Source organism: Leptosomus discolor, chromosome 16 (genome assembly GCF_034619465.1).
Source record: "Leptosomus discolor isolate bLepDis1 chromosome 16, bLepDis1.hap2, whole genome shotgun sequence".
Lineage (NCBI taxonomy): Eukaryota > Metazoa > Chordata > Aves > Leptosomiformes > Leptosomidae > Leptosomus > Leptosomus discolor.
In genome coordinates this window covers 6,428,426-6,448,318 of record NC_141406.1, presented here as the reverse complement: position 1 = coordinate 6,448,318, position 19,893 = coordinate 6,428,426, and the positions used below count along the sequence as shown (strand labels likewise).

The window sequence follows — 19,893 nt, the reverse complement described above, 5'->3', positions numbered from 1 at the left end:
AATTTTCAGTATTGAAGGTTCAGAACAGCCATTATTAACATTCATATACACATTTTATTGCTTTATCTAGATTCAAAAAGAAAGGCATATTCAAAAGATTAAATATTCATGCCCCAGATTTAATTAGTTTATCAATGATTAAATGAGTTGGAGCATCTGAAATACGTTTTTTTTGAGACCTAAGTAACAGGAACTGTTCAAGAGAAAGAGCTCAAGCAGAAAAGCAAATCAGCTACTGCTCAAAACTCATGATCTTCATACATTGTGCAAGAAGGCCAAATATTTGCTTCAGCAACCATAATGTAACCATTAACTCTTGCTTCAGATTCTGGCACTATCTGACTGCATTTAAAGGTCACATTGGTTAAGAAAAATGCAGTTATCACCAGCTATTCAGAACAAATACATCATCAATAAAAATTTGAAGCAGAAAAGTACTTCCATAACTTTTACATTAAGTCTCTAACAAGCACTGATCTCTTCTCAGTATGCAAGGAATGATCTTGTTTTCACTCACACCAGTGCTGGTACTACTGACACCTGAAAAATACTACCCACTATAAAACACCTCTCTCAACACAGGACTAGCTAGCTCATGCAAAAAACTGAGCACCTATCAAATAACAGCGATCCAAGACATTTATAAACACATTTTGTAAAGCTAGGACCTGGCCCTTGTGATTGCTGCTGAATTCAGGAAGAGCTTATGTTGGAAATGGTGGAAGAGACAGTGGAAGGAAAGGAACAGTTCTTTGATCTTTAACTGGTGCTAATTTTAGGCTCTTCTTTTTGAAATGCTTCAGTAAACAGGTCTGTGAGGGCAGAGTATGAAATGAATGAATTTTTTTTCTGCTTGTTAAGGGATGTGCAGTATGAGCAAGTTGCAAGCAGGCATGCCTACCGCAAGTATGGGATACATTTCCCCTTCTGTCCCACTAACTGTGCAGGAAAAGTTTCACAGAATTCAGCTTCAGGAGGGGAGAAAGTGAAATGGAGTTTTGTTCTCCAGTAAGTTTAAGTTTGTCTGTGGATCTTTTTGACATTCTTTGTAGAAGGTATAGCAGTTAGGCAACTAGTCCTACTGACTTGGAGATCCAGCTTGGACATACTGAATTTTCTGTTGGCAATCTGAAATGGTTACATACCAATTTTTCACTGAATTAGCAATTAGACTTGGTTTAAAAAAATTCTTTTACTCACAGGAAAAGTTGTCATCCAAGACCAAACCAGATATACATCAAAATAAATGAGTCTGGAACGGGCATCAGTGTACTTGACATTTCCTAAAATGCTTTCAGCACGATAGCAATTCTAGTTTCAGAAGGCAGAGGACACTTTCTCCACTTCCTCCCTCCTTTCTCAATGATTATTTTTGGGGTTTTTTCTTCCTTTTAAGAAGCAGAATTCACTTGCTGCCAAAATAAGATTTGTTTTTAACTCTGCTTCTATTAAGTTTTCCACTTTTCTCCTCAGGCCACACATCTGCTGTTTATCACACTGCATGACAAACACTATTCAAAGAAACATCCCCTGTGGTATTATTTACCTCATGAATCTCTTGAATTCATGACTAGCAACAATCTAACTCTCAATCACATAGGATTAATTATTGCAAAATAAATATAATTATTAAACAAATGTGTGTGTGTCCCCCGCCATAAAGCAAGAAATATTATTTTACAAGACTACTATATTTCTCTTGGATGCTTACTTCTGCACTAGTTGTTAATCAAACCATTTGACCATGAAATAGCACTGAAAATTGATATACGTGAGAAAAATTACTCTGGTTTGCAACAACCCAACCATTGGATACTCACCACAGCAATAACAGGAATAAGCACACCCAGATTCCCTGCACTACTGGAGGCCTGAAAAGGAAAAAAGAAGTTACCAAAGCATCTACAAAAACATTTCTAAAACACCTGCTACAAGATGTATTTCAAGCATCAAACATTGCTACTGCCTACGCAAATGAAAACACACGTTGCCAATTACAGCTCTGTATCTTGCAAACAGACGTGCATGAGGTGGCCAAGAGAGCACCCCAGAAATCCAAATGTCTGGGACACACAGGAGTCTTTCAACAAAGTTTTTCCCAGACTAGTGAGGGGATTTTTTTCCCCCTTTCAGCACAGGGTCTTCTAGATTTGAAAGTCAGATATTATGCCTTGAGCTAAAGTTGGGGAGGAAATATTCACTGATACCATGTCTGCTGACATCCAACAACTACAAGAAAAATGCTCACATTAAATGGGTGGCCACAGACAAGTATCAAATATTTACCAAAAGCCTAATTTTACTACAAATATGAAGCCAAAAATAACAGGTCTGTAAAAAGACATCATATTCAAGAACTTATTTAAGCAGGGTGAACAACCTTTTCCACTGAAATGTAAGAGGCATAAGGAAAAAAATACTTCCTTTGACTTATTAGGATGTTTTTAATTGCACTCTATGCAACAAGTGCATATGCTCTCGGCCAAATACAGTGTTTAAAACCCAAAAACATTCACTGCACACAGCACATTGTCCCTCACCTCCTTACAAAAGAGAGACCAGGTACAGAGACCACTAGTCCCAAAGGGAGCAGGCAAGGCAGACATGCTAATAGGGTACAGCTTTGCATGAAGTGGAGTAAACCAAAAGGAAGCAATTGAAGAAAAAAAAAGAAAGAAGAAAAGGAGGAGAGCATGCACAAGAGAGAGCATGAGTGCCAAATAGTCTTCAGATGAAACAATAATGATACAGCCCAACGAAAACACATTTCAGTTATCTTTCCTGTAGTGTCCAAGCAAAACAAAAGATACATTAAATATTTTTGAAGGGAATAAAATAACACCACTCAAGTCACTCTAAGGGGTAGGAACGATTGGAAAAAGTCACTGGAAAAAGTGACTTCCATCCCTCGGCATACTTAGGGGAGATTCCTGTCAACTATCAGCCACAGGGGGGGAAAAAAAAAAAAAAAAGAAAAAAAAGTGTTCTTTCTCTTCTTTTTCTTCCTCTCACAGAAGCCACTTTTAAATCATTAAAGATCTGGTTTAAAACAGAATAGATAAGCCACTGAAGCATTTTAATGGTTAGTGAGCAAATTTAAGTCCATGAAAAGGTATGCTGAGAAGCAGAGGACACAGGCAAACTACCTGGCAGCTTTCAAAGAAAAAACTGGCTTTTGTCTGGGAGCACAGCACGTGCAGTGCTTTACCTACTTTAACTCTTCTCGAAAAGGAAGTAACCCAGTCTTCAGAATACCTTTTGTAACTTCTACTCTACATTGAATAAAGGGTGTTCTAATAAAAACCACTATCAGTATCTTCATAAAAAAGAAACACTGCCTCCTAGCTCAAATCCATGTTAAATCAATCACATTTTTCCGTTTGCAGGCAGCTTTAAGTCAGCGCAGCAGTTTTGTCTCCCATACAGATTCCAAAACTGAAACAGTGGAAAAACATCCCTGAAAGGAGGAGGGTGGAACCTAATTGAGAAGTCTCCTTTTAGAGCAATGTTTACAATGTTTTTCACCATTTCAGCTCACTTATCTGTGGTTCAAAGAACCTATGAAACCCAAGGAGAGATATTTTCTACCACTAACTTCATGAAAAGCAGATTCTAGACATGTCCTAGTCCCCGTTTAAAAGAGTTGGCATCCCTGATTAAATTCAGTCTGTCTTCAAAGCAAACATTCATTTCAGAGGGACTTACTAAGAGACTTCACCCAGCCCATAAAAGGATAAAGACAGAACTTAGTACTACTGAAGTGTAGCATGCACAGGGCCGGGGGGAAGAAGTTAGAAAGAAAAAAAAAAAAAAAAAAAAAACCAACACACACACCACCAAAAACACCCCCACACTGTTACCCTTAGTACTAGGAAAATGTGCCTATTTCAAAATGAAAAGTAACCTATCTGCCCTAAAAAGCAAAGAACAGCTCCCAAACTACATCTCCAAGAAAACCTTAACTTTCCACTATGAACACATTTGAATTATTAAAACATACAAGTGTATTTTTTGTATATAAAATCACTATCAAACACCATGAGTTTTAAAAAGTTGTCCTAAGGAACCGTTTAGAATGCCAAGAGGTTCCAGCATTTGAACACTAGGGAGGAACATAACCAGAGGAAGGCTCTGATTTTGATGAGTAGGAAGCAACCACATTTTGCTTTTCAACTCTCAAGAGCAACAGTCAAGCTTAACAGCTTGTTTATGAGCGTATTTTAGAGCAAAGGAAGGTATTGTGGGAAAGGCTGAGATTTTTGTTTACTGCTCAAATAGAACAGGCACATCAAGCAGTCTGGATTCTTTACTGAAATGGGAAGAACAGCTAGCATTAAGTGAGCTGAACAAGTCTTCACGTAAGAAAAAAAGCAGAGAATTCTGAGTAAATAAAGTAACCGCATATGAACTGCCCCTGCAGAAATCTAGCTAGCATTTAAAGACATTCCTCTTCCAGACCTTCTCATAGACTTTTAAAGGCCAGTATGCATTAAATTTTACAAATCACAATTAAAACCTGCATTTTAAAAGAACTCTATTTCAAAGCAAAACCACTCAAATTTACTCTTCTGCAAAGTATTCCTATCACACAAATCAATCTAAGAGACAAGTCTCCTCTTTCTTAGGCAAGCTTTCTGAATAAACTTGCTCTCTAAATAAAGCACTCCTAGAAATCAGAAGAGATTTTTATTAAACGTTTCATTTTCACTTCACTGCACTGTTTCCATCATAAGCCTAGACAGAGGCCTGCATCAGCTTGGATCTTGGAAAAAAACAAGATGCACCCACTTGTAACAGCAGTTCAGGATTAATCAGGACAACATAAACTGGCTACTTCAAGCTGAAGGCTGGACTAGAGGACTTCCTGAGGTTCCTTCCAATCCAAGTTTTCCTATGATCCTATGACACCACTAAAATTATAAGTACAATACTGTCACATCTAAAGACACTTCAAGAATTACTAAGAGGAGTTCAACAGCCAGCATTCTGTATTCCTCTTTGCAGCTCTGCCTCTAACAGCTGAACACTCCAGACAGTTTACTCAGTCTCACACAAAATCAGACTCAGCTGAACAACAGATACACCACTGCTTTATCTCACATACTACACACAGATTCATTAGGTGTTTGAAAGGCATTATAGGATCTGCACTATAGATGTATTCCACCATCAGAATACATTCTCAGGTTTAAGGAAGTGTCATTTTTTTCTTTGTAAGGGCATGGTTTTGGTTCAAAACACGCACAGAAGACTACGTTTAGTAGTGCCACCTGTATAAATGCATGGCTGAACACAATTAAAAAACATTGACTCTCTGACCTTCAGTGCCGGTCCTTTTTCACTTGCTCTCTCACTAGCTCTCTTGCCTTCCAGCCCAAGCTGAACGAACAGTTCCAGCAAGTTCATCAGTAGCTCATCCACAAGGTGTTCTCCTTGAATGTTAGCAGCAATGTTAGCTAGCGCATTAATGACCGCTAAGGAACAGTGTCTGAGAAGAAACGACAGTTATGAACAAGCAATTCCTCAAAGCTTTATATTTTCAGTACTTCCTTCGTGATGCTGATAGTAACTCTTGCAATAAGGCTCCCGGCGTTTTTTCACTCAGTTTTTTTTGGGGGGTGATATTTTTTTTGTTTTTACGAATAGTGGCACATCACTTTACTGATAAATGAAAAGCAATTCGTATTTAATGAAAAACTATTTGTAAACTTTGCTCTGGAGGACATTTCATTTTCGATGCTGCAACGGCCAAAAGGAAATTATTTTCCTGTATCAGATACGGCTACAGACAAGAAGCAGCAAGGGCTGTGCTTCTGGATTGGGAAAGCTCTTGAGCTGAATCAGAACTAGTTATCAGTTACTGTCAAAGCCGAGATTGCTTTGGGTCAGACAGTATGTTAAAACACACTGACAGGAATAGTCTTCTCGGTTACTCATGTACTAGGTTAAAAGGTATCCAGCCTAACCCAACTACCAACAAAGCCAGTGATAATCTTTAATTATAACAGGGACTAAACCACATGCTTACATACTAAGAATTAAACTGTTAATGGCTTGCATTTAATCCATAACAAGTACTGGGACCACGTTTAAAACAAAACAAAACAAAAAACCACACATGCAAACAAAATCCAATGGAACTTAATTAGCTTTTCTAGGCTACGAGATTGCTCTAATAGATAATAGAAGTCATCAATGTCAATTATAATTTACAAACATTAACCCCTTACAGAGGGAAGAAAAAACAAAAATCAGTACTACCTGCAGTGAAAAATATTTTTAGGAATCTCTACCTTATGAAGTGCTACTGTTTTTAAACTAATATATTGCTTTTTAACATCAAAGAAAAAAGAACAGTACTATTTATAAACTTGTTATAAAACTTATACTGGGAAAAACTGAAAATCCCTGATGTAGCAAAAGGATATTCGATATAGAATTCATCAATTTAAGTGACATAGTGAAGTGTTACCTGTATCCATGATCCTTATAATCTTTTGTGGCAGAGTAGACAACTGAGCTTGCTTTAACACTGATTTGCTGAAACAGATTCCACACCTCCTGGTATATATATTGCTGTAAACAAACAAAAAAACTACTAAGTAGAGCTTATTGAATACAATCTCTCTAAAGAACAGCCCTGTAAAATATACTAAGTATTACAAAGTTCTTCAGATAGATCTCTGGTCACAGCCTGAGCAACAGTTTCAGCTTCCATAAGGCACACAGTGGAAGTGCTTTCATTATACAAAATTTATCAAGTTCTTTAACTCAACCTTCCTGATGGAAAACTTTTTTTCAGGCTTCTGAGTTCTGGCCATTAATTGCTCAGAGGCACAAATTACATTTGGAAAACGTAGGTCAGTTAATCCTTGGATGACTGAAGATGGCAGTCTACACTTTTAAATGCATGGCCCTACAAGACTTTGACATTTAATTACTGATATGAAAAAAGATAACGTGTGCCTATTTGGGACATAGGCCAAGTTTATAAACTTATTAATAACTTTTGAAAACATTGAGTTTAGTGGGGTTTTTATAGCTTGTTTTTTTTAAAAAAAACTTTTATTATTTTCCATGGGGACTAATCTTTACAGGGACAGCATCTTACACATTATTAATTAGCTTTTGTTTTCTGGCATCACAGAGACGAGGACTGGACAAAGTCATACCTGTGTGCACAAAAACCTTAAAAAACTTCTGCAAATGCCGTTTCTAAAATACATTTCCTTTCAACTAAAGGAAATGGATCATGAGCTGGCACTCTCTTGGCCAGTTCTTTCCTTACGTTTCCAGTGATGACCAAGCAGCCCAGCTGATCAATGATGAGTACATCAAGATGAGAAGGTGGCTGGCAAAACTTCTGCTGTAAGATCTGTAGGATGGGTTCCATCATTTTTGGGGTGTCCCTCAGTGCCACTGCAATGTGCCCTAGAGCACGAATTGTGTGGTCAGGAATCAAATGAGCTTCTCTGTTATAAAAAACAAACAAAAAAACCCCAAAATCATACATGTAAATGTTCAACAGTCATCAAGACCTCCAAGCATGGTTATATTTAATGTAAGAAACAGTTCACATGCTGAACTTAAACATCACTAACAGCTTTAATATTGCCACTCTATATACCCATCTACTCCCAACATTAACATTAGCAATACACTTGCACAAGTCTGTTTCCAAAATAAAAAACAAACAAAAAACCCCCACAAAGGCACTATCCAAGAAACCCACACTAATCCATGAATAAACTGTTCTATGAACGACAGTGAAAAGAGGTAAAAGTGATCTGCAAAACATTAAGACATGGCAGTCAGACAAGCTCCAATAGGACCTCCTCTTGGAGGTTTCTTGGTTGGTGAGTCTTTTAAAAACTAAGTCAAACACCAGAAGAGACAAGCTGTGTCAAGCCATAAAAGACAGCTGAAGCCTGAAGGATATAGTCAATCTAGGACTCAAAATTGGCTAATACTCACCAAAGATTTGCTAATTCAATCAGATAAAAATGAATCCATACCTCTCAGTATGAAAACTAAGGCTCAGCTCTGCAAAGATTGTCATGGGAAGATCTCGACCCTGCATGCAGGCTCACTAATCTCAGAAATAATTAAAATAAAGCTGCCTGTATTTATATATTAGAATAAGCTTCAGGTTCACTGAATGCAAGAAAAATTGACTTGATGACTAACAACTTACTTATCACTTTCTTGAGATATGTACAGACGGTTAGACAGACTGGCAAGAAAGGCCTCAACAATCACCGAATCTATAGTCAAGCCAGCTTTCAAGCACCTGGAATAACAACAAGCAGAAAATTTGCCAGAACAGCCAGAGGGAAAAAAAATAATGCATGAATTAAACATTTCACTTTTTACTACTGTAAATGCACACCAGGCATAAGAGAAAAGTGTAAGAACTGATTGCCTGGTAACACTGCAGATGTATTTTAAAAAATGAGCAGAGTTTCTACTGCTTTCTCCAGCAACAATAAAGATGGGGATATGCAATAAAGCATATTCAGAATCCACTGCTTTAGAAACTTCAATCCCTTGTCTCTAGTCACTATTTGTCTCGCCTCCAGCTCTCTGTAGCTGTCTAGAAGGGAAGAATAATCATTACACTGCCCACATTTGAGAGTGTAACAATCCTTCTGTTACAGAAGGTTCACTCAACCTAAGCAGAAAACAAAAACCCTGCTGAGTATCAAAATGGTGACTAGCATAAATTACATATGGGGGAAGCAAAACAATAAGACTGAATTATTATTTTACAATCAGGACATAAACAGAACCAAGAGACGTCTGAAGAAAAACGAAGTCATGATCAAAAAAGGCAAAAAGCCTTTATAGTAGCGCAGAGCAGCACCTTCTAAATGGTCACAATACTTTTCCAGTAGGGAAACAGAATACAGGTTCCCACACGTGCAAGACCCTCTCTTACCTGCAGATGTTGTCTATGGCAATGTCACGCAGCTGCTCATACATGGATGGTTGACTTTTCTTGCCAGGCATGACATTTAGAGTGGACTCTGAATGCTCATTGGTTACACTAATCTTGATGTCGTTACCACCTACTAAGAACACAAAGTACAGAAATCAACACCATCTGCAACAGCTTTTTCCCAAAGATGAGAGCACACAGGCAGAGCAATATCTGGTGAGTGGAAAACTGCCTACTACAGCTCGGACAGTTGAGCTGAAGAACTTCGGAAGTGCGTGCGTCGCCACTAGTAATGCAAGATATTACTGCATTTAACTATTCCTAAATTTAGTCACCTTCAGTTCTCATTTTACCTGTTCTGCTTTAGCATTACGATACTCCTTTTGCATTACCAAGTGATTTAATTTGAACATTTTCTTTTTAGAAATCATAACTTGCTATTACAATTTTAAAAACAACGACAAAAAATGTGACAAATGCCAGCACGATGGTCATGGGGCTGGAGCACAGGAGCCGTACAGAGAGCCTGAGGAACATGGCCTCATCCAGCCTGGAGGTGAGGCAGCTCTGGACAGACCTATGGCTGCCTTCAAAGCATAAAGTAGGTTACCAAGAAGACAGACACAGGCTTCATGGGAGAATGAGACCCAACAGCCATAACTTGAAACAAGGGATGTTCCAACCAGATACATGATCCCTCCCCACCCCCCCACTATAAGCACAATTATGCATTGGCTCAGCTTATAGCATCTCTGTCCTTGGAGGCTTCTGAAGCCCTAAGTAAACTGCTCTGAATTGAGTGTAGGAGGTTGACACACATAAAACATAAAACCTTCAATACTGCAGTATCACCCTACAGTTGCTGGTGATCTCAAACAGGACAAAAGTCCTTGAGGTAAGATTATCTTGGTTTCAGCAGGAGGCACAGCAATATTGCTGCTAGGATAAAATGTAGTTCTATATATACTGCTTGCCCTTAAATACACTTCTAGCAGAATTTGATTCCCATTCCAAAAAAAAAAAAAAAAAAAAATCACAAACAAAGCCATACAGGTTGGAAAACAATCACTAGCATATCCTTTGGAACATGGCCTTTTTTGCTTTACCTGTGTGATACTGGCTATGATACTTGTAAAGTTTTACAAGCACTGGGGAAGGTATCACAAGAAAGTCTCTCAAGGATGGATTGACAGAATGAACCACAACAGGGAACCTCTCACACAAACGACCTAGACCCTAAAAAAAAAAAAAAAGTAACATAGCTTTAGAATGCAATAGCACAATTTTTATTCCAACTGTGAGCTTGTAGCTTCATCTCAATACAAAAAACCTAAACCATACATAGTTTTAAGAGATTAAATTTTTAGCAGAAGATTCAGACATTTCAAGCCTCTCATTCTTTTAGGTTACCCTAGAGTGCTTCATGCCAGTCAAGCCTTGGAAAACACCACATTTGTAAGACTATCAGTAAGTTCCCAATAAGAAGACATAACAATACAGAATAATCAAGCCTTAGTCCTAAAACTCAGTGATCTGCCAGTCCCAGTATTTTAACTGTTTATGTAATGGACTAAGAAGCTAAATATTTCAGAAATGAAACAGTGGTTAAAAAAACCCCATCAATATTATTCCTCAAGAAGTAGCTGAGCTAAGAAAATTTTGAAAGCACTATGCTACTGCAGTTCTAGTTTCCACAACAGACTTCTAAAATCCAAATGCAGAACACACTAGATGGAAAGTAATACAAATAGTAGATAAAAAGTGTTCTTCTAGCAACCTGTTGAACTCCCCAAACTCACTGATACAGTAATGTTAAGTACTCTAAAGACAGACCTGCAAACAGCAAATTAGCAGTGGCAAGTGAGCAATGATGACTTTGCTTGAGGTTTTCGACTGCAGCTTCTCTGATAACTTGATGCACAAGTTTTCTGCACCTTAAATGAAAAACCCAACAGAAAAATTTATGTTTATCAGATTTGTTATTAGGCCATACACAACCCAACTCTTGCTGGAATTTCTAAAACAACACAGAAAAATCTATCAGCTTCACTCTCCTGGTGCTACAATTCCTCAAAGAGATTTAGTGCTGTTTCTGCAAAAAACAGTTTTGGAAACTTAGTATCTGCATCAAACAGCTTCGTCAAACACTACGACTGAAAGACAGCACTTAAAGTTGATTTTGAGCGTACTTCACATTTGACAGAAATTAAGTATTGCAAGGTCCAAAGGAAAAAAATCTATCACACACTCAGAGGATGTGTAAGAATCACAACAAGAAAGAAAATTGAGAAAAAGTAAGAAAGAGCTTCCCAATCCTATTAGCAATGAAGAAAAAACATTTTCTTTAAAAGAATGACTGAGAAACATTTAAGACACTAAGAGCAGTAATTAAAAGCATAAACTAGAAAATAAGCAGCTGCAACGTAATGCAGCAATCCTACCATCTCTTGTAGATAACCCAATAGGATGTATCTGTTTCCATCTCTACGAAGAGACTTCTAACTACTCAGCCAAATAATCTGACAACTTTTTGATGGAAGTTTTACTCTTGTATTCTAATAGCAAAGAATATTCCACAGAAATTTCTATTTCTCTGAGCGTCATCTACTCTCAGAGAACTTACTAGTATTTCTACAACTTAAAAAAGACAAACATTCCAGAGACTGAAGAGAATTTTTTACCTTGTTCATCTTTCACAGCCCACACCATGAGATCCACACAGGCAGCATTAGCCTGACAACGCAGTTTTAAAGGACTCAGTTCATTGTGAAGTCTATCCACATCATGAAGGATTTTCTGAAGTTCTGATTGACTACTGTTGAATTGCTCCAGCACAAAATCATGGATTTCCTTTACAAATGAGTTGGGAAGGTCTAAAGAAATAAAAGGAAACTAGCATTACACTAGAAGGACGGGAGTCAGCGTATCAGAATGACAGCATATATAAAACTCATTGCTGCATTATAAATGAAATGATTTCATAAAGCTTATCCCCTACCTAAAAAATAAATTTCATAGCAAAGTCCACCAGTAAGCAGAGAATTGAAATGCCATCTATTAATCCTTTTAGTGGTGCTCAAAATACTTCTTTTTCCTATTTCCATAGCACCTCTTTTATATGGAAACGTTTCAAAATACAAATTTTATAGCATACATGGAGTTCCCAGGAAATGCAAACCCCAGTGTTCAAGCACTCAGTACAATGCAGACAACCCTTTGGATCCTAAACATAACGAAGGAAAAATTTAAAAAAAAAACAACAAACCCAAACCCAAACCCAAATACTGTACCTTTCATATAGTATAATGTGTCTCTCAGCATTTTAAATTGAGCAAGATAAAGAGGGTCACTGAATGTTTTATAATAGAGATCTGTATTAGCACCCATCTGAAAGAGAAAAGAAGCAACCTGATAGATTCACAACTAAGTATTTTCCATTACATGGATAAACAAATCTTATTCCAGTCACATAATTGTTTTCCTCCACAAGCACTTAAAATGGGTACCAGAAGTAATCTCACAGCCTTCCCCCCTACTTTTATCAAAACAAGAAGTACAGTCATTCAGTGCATTAAATAAGATTTAAAGACCACATATATGTTCTCTCTAACAGTGGTGTTAAAACAAACAAACAAACAAAACAACAAAAAACAAGAGGGGGATTTAAACCTATCATTTCACTGAGACAGCAAAAAGAGAACTGAAGCTATCTCCACTCAGGCCTACATTTCAAATACAGCGGTACTCGCAGGAAGGCTGGAGAGAACAGCAAAGTCATTTTCCCAGACAACTGAACTCATACTGTTTCCAACCCAGCTTTATGGCCCCAGGAGATGAGGGTGTAACTCCGCAAAACGTGATGGAGGCTGTTACAGAACTGCACCCAGGGAAGGGGAGAACGAGGACTCACACACCTACAGAAAGGAGAACGCCACCTCTGACAGTAAAGGCCTGTAACACTACTAAACTTGTAGAAATGACACCTAAAAGAGCAGCATCATTTCCAAGCCAGAAAGAGAAAACAACCAACACATTTTAATTATGTGAAAAAAAGAGACAACATTACTGTAACATGCGATATAGACCTTAGTCTACAGTAAACCAGTTTTGGGCAACCAATGCCATAATTTAGTAGCGTAACAGAGCCAAAGTAAGAAAATTGTTCATTTTTCAACAGAACAACTATTTCCTTCTATGTTGGTGAAAACCATTCCTCCTTCATTCCCCAATTTTTACACAGTCCAAGGCTAGATTTAAACCACTGAAAGAACAGTTCAAAGAGGAAATGTCTATCATTTTGCAAAGGGAAGGCATACCTTACATAGGTAAGAGACTAATTTTCCAAGCATTAATTATTAAGACAAAAAAATAAAGTATTCTAGTCATTAGAAAAGGAATTTAAAACCATACCTCTGCAACTTCAGCTACAACTGCATCTAAGGTCTTTAGCAGAGAATCCCCAACGATCTGTTTCACCTACGAAAGAAAAAAAAAATAAAAAAGGATGTTTCCTGTTGATGACTCTAGATCGGAAGACAACACAATTTTGCCTGTGCACAGAAAACACAAGTCACTTCACTGCAAAGTGTCAGGTAAAATTAAGGCTACAATAATGTCTGGCTGCAGCAAGAATAAATACATTTCAGCCTCTGTGTGCCGTTCCAAAACAGATGGTGCAGGAAGCAGGCAGGGACTGTAGTTTCTGTCACTTGTGTGAATTCCCAGCAACTAAACCCTTCTAGAAAAGGGTCTCATTCTCACAGCAAAAATCAATCTTCTATTTCAGCAGCTACCAGTACATAAGTTACCTCAGACCAAGTGGTCTGCAAGAGTCAAACTAGAAGAAGTTGATATAAACTTATTTGATTGCCCAAATTCTTCATGGTTCATGTAAAAGCTCTTTAGGAATACTATTGAAGTGTGATGTTAAATGCCATAAAAATAACATTACACAAAGCTTGAGAGACAAACACCACTGTTTTATTTGCAATTCTAAAAGCTTAAACTTAAACCGTATCTACTTCTAGCATGAATATCTAGAATGCAGTCTCACTGCAGCCTTCATAAGAATGCAGCACATACCATGTTTAACAGCTGGCGGAGCATTTCCAGTGGGATGTTAAACTCTTTATTGTTAATGCCATTGAAGAGAGGAGAAACTGAAAAGCTGGAGCTGATTGTAGAAAAGTAATAATCAGGATCCAGTGCGCTCCCATCAGGAAGGTATGAACCTGATCAGAAAAAATAATAGAAATAAAAGTTTAGAGGGAGTGAGGGGATATATAAACTTTGTTTATTGGTAACATTTAGTCACTATTTAAGAGTTATTTCCACCACAGATACAGTCCTTAACTCACACGCTATCAAGAGGCACATTTCAGCTAATCTACGGGTAAATGAAGACAGAAAACTATGACGAAAAATACATTTGTTCATTAAACGTTTACAATCACAACAGAAGAATTAATTTCAATGACTTGTGTTCATGTTAGAGACACCGCTGACAAGAAATCTTCCCACACTACAGAAGTACATTTACCTGAAAACATCTGTAAATGCCATTTTGCTCAAAAGCATAAAGGTACAAAGAACAGATTAAGTCAAAACTATCTTGCAAGGTTTTCCCCTACATTAGATCAAATAAACCCACGGCACACCTTTCACCTTCGAAGAGACACCAAGTCACTACTGCAATTTGAAGGTAAAGAGAAAAATTATTTTTCACATTGAAGTATTCTAGTAAGCAAACAACTTGCTTAGCATACTGCTTTTGGCACTGTTTCCACTTTAGACATTACATATTTGCCTTTTTAAAGCACTCAGCTGCCTGTGCCAAAGCAGTATTCTTGTGATTAACAGGCTTTCAAGCAACACTATTTATTGACAACAACAACAATGTTTTCAGTCCTATTTCCTAAATGGTTAGCCTTGGCCAAAATAAAAACAAGATCATTACTCATCTTCTCCAGAAAATAAGACTGTCACAAACTATATTACTGGAAATAATACAAGGGCTACCGGTATCTGAAGTATCTGGTTGAAGTTTGTATTGAAAATAAAATCCTGATTAGAATAATCATAACTCTGCTAGCAACACAATAAAAATGATTCTGAAATTTTTACGAAGTTGTCAACTATCCACCTATAGTTTTAATCAAGATGATTTTTGACCTACTACTGTAGCCTCTCTCTAACCTGCAGCCTTTATTTTAAAAATTCAAAACATGAAGACCATAAAATTGAAGAAGTACAGGTTGGTTCAACAGGGTAGACAGACAACAAACAGAAAGATACTTGAACTACCCTGCAATCCCATGATATGACTGAGGAAGACAGATGCCTCCACAAACAGTATCATGAAGCAAAAACGAAAATAACGTGGAAGAAATTAATTTAAGCCAGAGCTCTGGAGAGGGGAATGACCCAGAAACAGAGAATGCCCAAACTGTTAAAAATCTCAAAGGGCCAGACAAAACCAGATACCGAAACACCTCAGACGCAGAGCTAGTTCTCCACTTAATTCCTTAATTTTAAGCCTTGCTTTGACACAGAACTCAAGCTAGAGCTCTACCAAAACTCAGTGGTTAAGAGTTCGTCATTAACTCATGAAAATTTTTTTCTCATTTCTGCCTTTAAGGATACAGTAAGTAACACACATTAGTAAGCACTCGACTTCAGTGCCTCCTTTATTATTTCTCACTTCAGCAAATTTTTAGGTTACACAATGACCCATATCACGTTTACTTCAAATGGAGCAGTTGGTTTAGATTTATACAGTGTGCCACAAAGGTCTCAAAATTCCAGACTCTAGCCCAACAATTTAGCTGAAGCACAATATTAACACTTCCTCAAAGTTACTTGACCTAATCTCCTGAAATATTTTTGGCCTAGTTGAATTAGGCTCTTCAGTACCAGGCACCGCCCAGCAGTTAGGAAATCGCATCTCTCAGAAGCCTGCCAGAAACAACTCAGCCTGGAAACCACTGGTGTTAATAACAACTTCCTACCATCTTTATATCCCCAAATTTTTCAGAATACTAGCAGCTTTGTGCCAGATAATTACTATTTAGAATTCTAGAGGGCAGAAAAAGGGGTCAAAAGGATTTTGGTTTTCAATTTCCTATAAATAGCAACAAAAGTCCCAAATCACACAGTGTTTCTTTGAAAAATAATTTACCTTCAAAGTAATGAATTGCAGATCCTCCAGGAGAGCTGGGAGGGGGAATTCCACGTTCAGGACTAACCTGAAGCACCACATAAAAGCCATAATTTAAAAACAATTTATAAAACATTAAAAAAAATCTTCCAAAGAATGGTTCATACACTTTTCAGTGAAGCACAGCTTCAAGCAAAACTAACAGGAACTACATACTGCCAGGCCTAATAGCTCCATTCCAACCAAAAATGGGAAGTTAAAAAAAAAATCTAGTTCAGTGCTTTTGACTAAAGGGAAGAAATCAGAACGATGACTCCTGTACTATATGAAACTATGCTAATAACAATCTGTGGTTTCAAAACCAGCATCTGAATCCATTCCTCTCTAAGGCAACAAACACCCACAGCTCCTGGTGAAACCAGCGAGTGCTCATGTACCCTCAGCACTTCTGAAAACTTTAGCCATTAAGTGCCAGCTTCCCAAACTCTCAGATATACATTGCAATGCTTTTTCGTCAGAATAACAAGCACCATGATTTGCAAATTGTTCCATGTGAAGACTTACTAGTACAGTTCTTAGTTTAACTGTCACTGATTATTCTGTAGCTTAGAAACTACAGAATCATTTTAAAATTCAGCTGCAGAACCAAAATGAAGATCTCTGTATCTGGCCAAATAATGTATTAAGAGACTGTGTGCATATCCAAGCTTAATGCTATCTTAACTCAGCAAGACCATGAAATCATCTAAGCACTGACTCCAACAGAGCAAGTCATACAAACCTGTGAGATGCTAGACACACTGCTCGCCTTTCTCTTTAGTGTTCCTTCTTGGCAAACAGTGAGTAGAGAACTGGGAAGAATCGATCTGAAATCGTTAAAGGATCGTCGGCGAATTCCTTCCAGCTCTTCTGGAACTCTCAGAGAATGTGGGGGAATTTTTGGGAAAAGCTTTGAAAGGAGAGCCTCCTCTGAATTGCTGTACCGACCAAAGGCTCGAGAAATTCCTATCAGGCAGGGTACTGCATACTTGCATAAATATTCTGGAAAAGAAAAACACATATAACAGCATATTAACAGTAACCCAGAACCTTCTCTTCACGGTTTTGCTACCACTTCACTAAACTGTTTCAGCCTAACGTGCTCTACAAAGACTTATTTGTGCAAGCAGAAGAAAAACCATGATGGTATCATAAATTAATACACTTCCCCTGCTTCCATATTGACCAGTCAGCAACAAATGGAATAAGTATGTGCTAAGGGAAGTTGAAAGAAAAAGCTGCTCATTTTTCCAGAGTGATCCTGATAATCAGAAAAGACAAGAGAAGTTCACAGGACAGAAGTCACAAATACAGTAACAATTTTAATAGTACCTTTATCATGCATTTGCGGGGTCTGGCACATTCCCAACAGGAACTGCATTACTTGTAGAATTGTATCCAAAATCTAAAGTAATCAAGACAGACACACAAAAATATCTCTTGGTAAAGAGATACCATTATCTTATACTAGATTGCTACAACAAATGAAACTAGCAAATATTAACATAAGCACCTCTGTAAACAAGATTTTTTTAATGCTGTGTGACTAAATTATATCGCCCTCCCTCAGCTTACAGAGCTTCTTTTGTGAAGTCTGCAGTTATCCGGTATGTACTAGGAGAGTAAAATCTCAGCAGTCCTAATCTCAGTATCAAAACTTAAATTCTAAAACTCCAGGCTCAGCAACTGACATCCTTTGACACCTAGAAGTAACAGCAGACTTAGGAATACCTTCTAGATACTTGACTATTAATTAACACAAGCAAAATAATGCAACAGTACACGTGCTAAAGCAATCAATCTCTTTGCAAGAAAGCAAGCAGCTGTGGTACACTCTAGACATTTGTCAGTACTGCAGCATTGGACAGTTGGGTACTACATGGGCACAAACTTAAAATAAACTCTACCTGCTCTCTGAGAGATGCATCCCTGTAAGCCACATCTGACAACAACGTTACCAAGCAGAAGCTGAAGTTTTCTGCCACTGGAAGCAAGCCTGCAAAGTAACAGACAGAAATAAGCCACTTAAGCATTGTTAGAGAAAATTAACATAGAAAGAGCAAATAATAAAAAAGCAAGACGACGCAAGTGATTCTCATGTCATATAGTTCCAAGACAGACCGTAGAAAAACACAGTATTACACACAAAATTTAGAAGTACACTCTCACCATCATAATTTCAGCATGAAATGTTAAAAGAATAATTTTACTAATTAAATTTTTTACAGACTTTCATGTAATTGAAAAAAAAAAATTTATAATATCCCTTGTGAAAAAAAGCAAGAAATTAAGTGGTTTAAATCGCAACTAAACATCAAAGCTAAAAGTAGAGCATACAAATCTCAAGTTCCAGTCTCCTGCTCTACTACACAATCTTCTTCATTTAAGTAACAAAATATATTGAGTGTAGAATTATTTGAAAGTGCAATTTATCACAAAGCAGTCAAGCAAGAAATCTGGGAGCTATTCAACCTCCTCTTTGCTTCTAAAGAAAATCAGTATTAAAGGCTGTTGAGTCAGGAGCTAAGAACCTATAGTAGGACCTATCACTTGCCCTTGTACGATGTCCTGAACAACCTTTCTTATTTTTATTTCCTGGCTGGCATTCCATGAGAACGATCAAAAAAGCCAAACATCACCTCTGCCTTTCCGTGCATTGCTTTCTTCTATCCATTGGACTTTGGGAAGACCCTTCAGAAGTCGGAGGAGGTAAGGAACCACGTTATCTTTGTGCTAAAGAGAAAAATATTTAAAATGGAGAAGAAAAGCTGAACCATATAATCTCAAGATATTTTAGAGGTACGGAGAGACTACATTAACCACGCAGCGAACTCGCACTATTACTCCGCAGACTTCTTGAATACTGCAAAATTGATTCCAACATAGGCAAATGAAAGAAAACCAATTCTGTGCTACAAATCAAATCCTTTCATTCTAGGCAACAGTTCATTCTCCATAGAAGTTGGAGAAAAAAGTTCCAGAACAGTCACTGACCCCAAACAATTTATTAGCTTACAGAGCAGGGTCACAAAATAATTTTAAGGCAGCCAGAAATTCAGTGCCAGTCCCAGCTCAGCCCATGTGCTCCACTCCCAAGGCCTTAGGCAAGCCACTTAATACATCTGTGCAACACTTTAGCTTCTAATCTGCAAACCAAAGGACAGCACTCAGAGCTGGATTAACTAATACTAACTGCTGGCTTTGAAAATATTAAACATGAATACAGCTGCCTTATTCAAACTTTATACTACCAAAAAAAACCCCACCAAAACGCAAAAAAGGACAACGTTAATAATACACATGCAAGCCATCTCACAGTAAATAGATACTAAATAGGAGGAAACTCATGCCTGATGCAAACACTAGCAACAGTAAATGACTTAAAGTGAGGTCTAACGACTTTGGACTCCTAGGACTCCTCCTAGGGTATATCATTCCTTTCCTCTGCTCCAAACAATACCACGCCCAGAGTTCGAAGGGAAGAGAACCAGCTCGTCATAAACAGGCTGACAGATACGAAAGGGATGTTTGCATACAGTGCAGCCTATGGGCACTGTCTGTCTTTTTATCCTGGCTAGTGCCAGGCACGGAAAGGCCTATTAGAAACCTGATGTTCGTGAGTATGTTGGGACATACCTGTCATTCAAAACCATGTGGGATAGAATATCCAAGAACATACGGTTTGAGCAAATCCTCCTACAGCCTTTCCTTTCTCTCCTTAAGCTATGACGACCAAAAAACATGACAGCAGTTTGGCTGT

General features: G+C 37.7%; 1 protein-coding gene across 1 annotated transcript in view; it reads right to left on the bottom strand.

Moving 5' to 3' along the window:
* The window catches only part of PI4KA (phosphatidylinositol 4-kinase alpha), a 62,975-nt gene that overhangs the window by 39,949 nt on the left and 3,133 nt on the right, over window positions 1–19,893 (bottom strand). The window contains exons 3-19 of the mRNA XM_086474342.1: window positions 18,773–18,866; window positions 18,041–18,129; window positions 17,466–17,538; window positions 16,876–17,135; window positions 16,116–16,182; window positions 14,021–14,169; window positions 13,349–13,414; window positions 12,229–12,325; window positions 11,620–11,811; window positions 10,772–10,872; window positions 10,045–10,174; window positions 8,939–9,071; window positions 8,195–8,290; window positions 7,289–7,472; window positions 6,473–6,576; window positions 5,320–5,488; window positions 1,821–1,871 (exon numbers count right to left, since the gene is read on the bottom strand). Of these exons, the coding sequence (XP_086330468.1) occupies window positions 1,821–1,871; window positions 5,320–5,488; window positions 6,473–6,576; window positions 7,289–7,472; window positions 8,195–8,290; window positions 8,939–9,071; window positions 10,045–10,174; window positions 10,772–10,872; window positions 11,620–11,811; window positions 12,229–12,325; window positions 13,349–13,414; window positions 14,021–14,169; window positions 16,116–16,182; window positions 16,876–17,135; window positions 17,466–17,538; window positions 18,041–18,129; window positions 18,773–18,866 (2,055 nt within the window). The remainder of the gene's footprint in view (window positions 1–1,820; window positions 1,872–5,319; window positions 5,489–6,472; window positions 6,577–7,288; window positions 7,473–8,194; window positions 8,291–8,938; window positions 9,072–10,044; window positions 10,175–10,771; window positions 10,873–11,619; window positions 11,812–12,228; window positions 12,326–13,348; window positions 13,415–14,020; window positions 14,170–16,115; window positions 16,183–16,875; window positions 17,136–17,465; window positions 17,539–18,040; window positions 18,130–18,772; window positions 18,867–19,893) is intronic.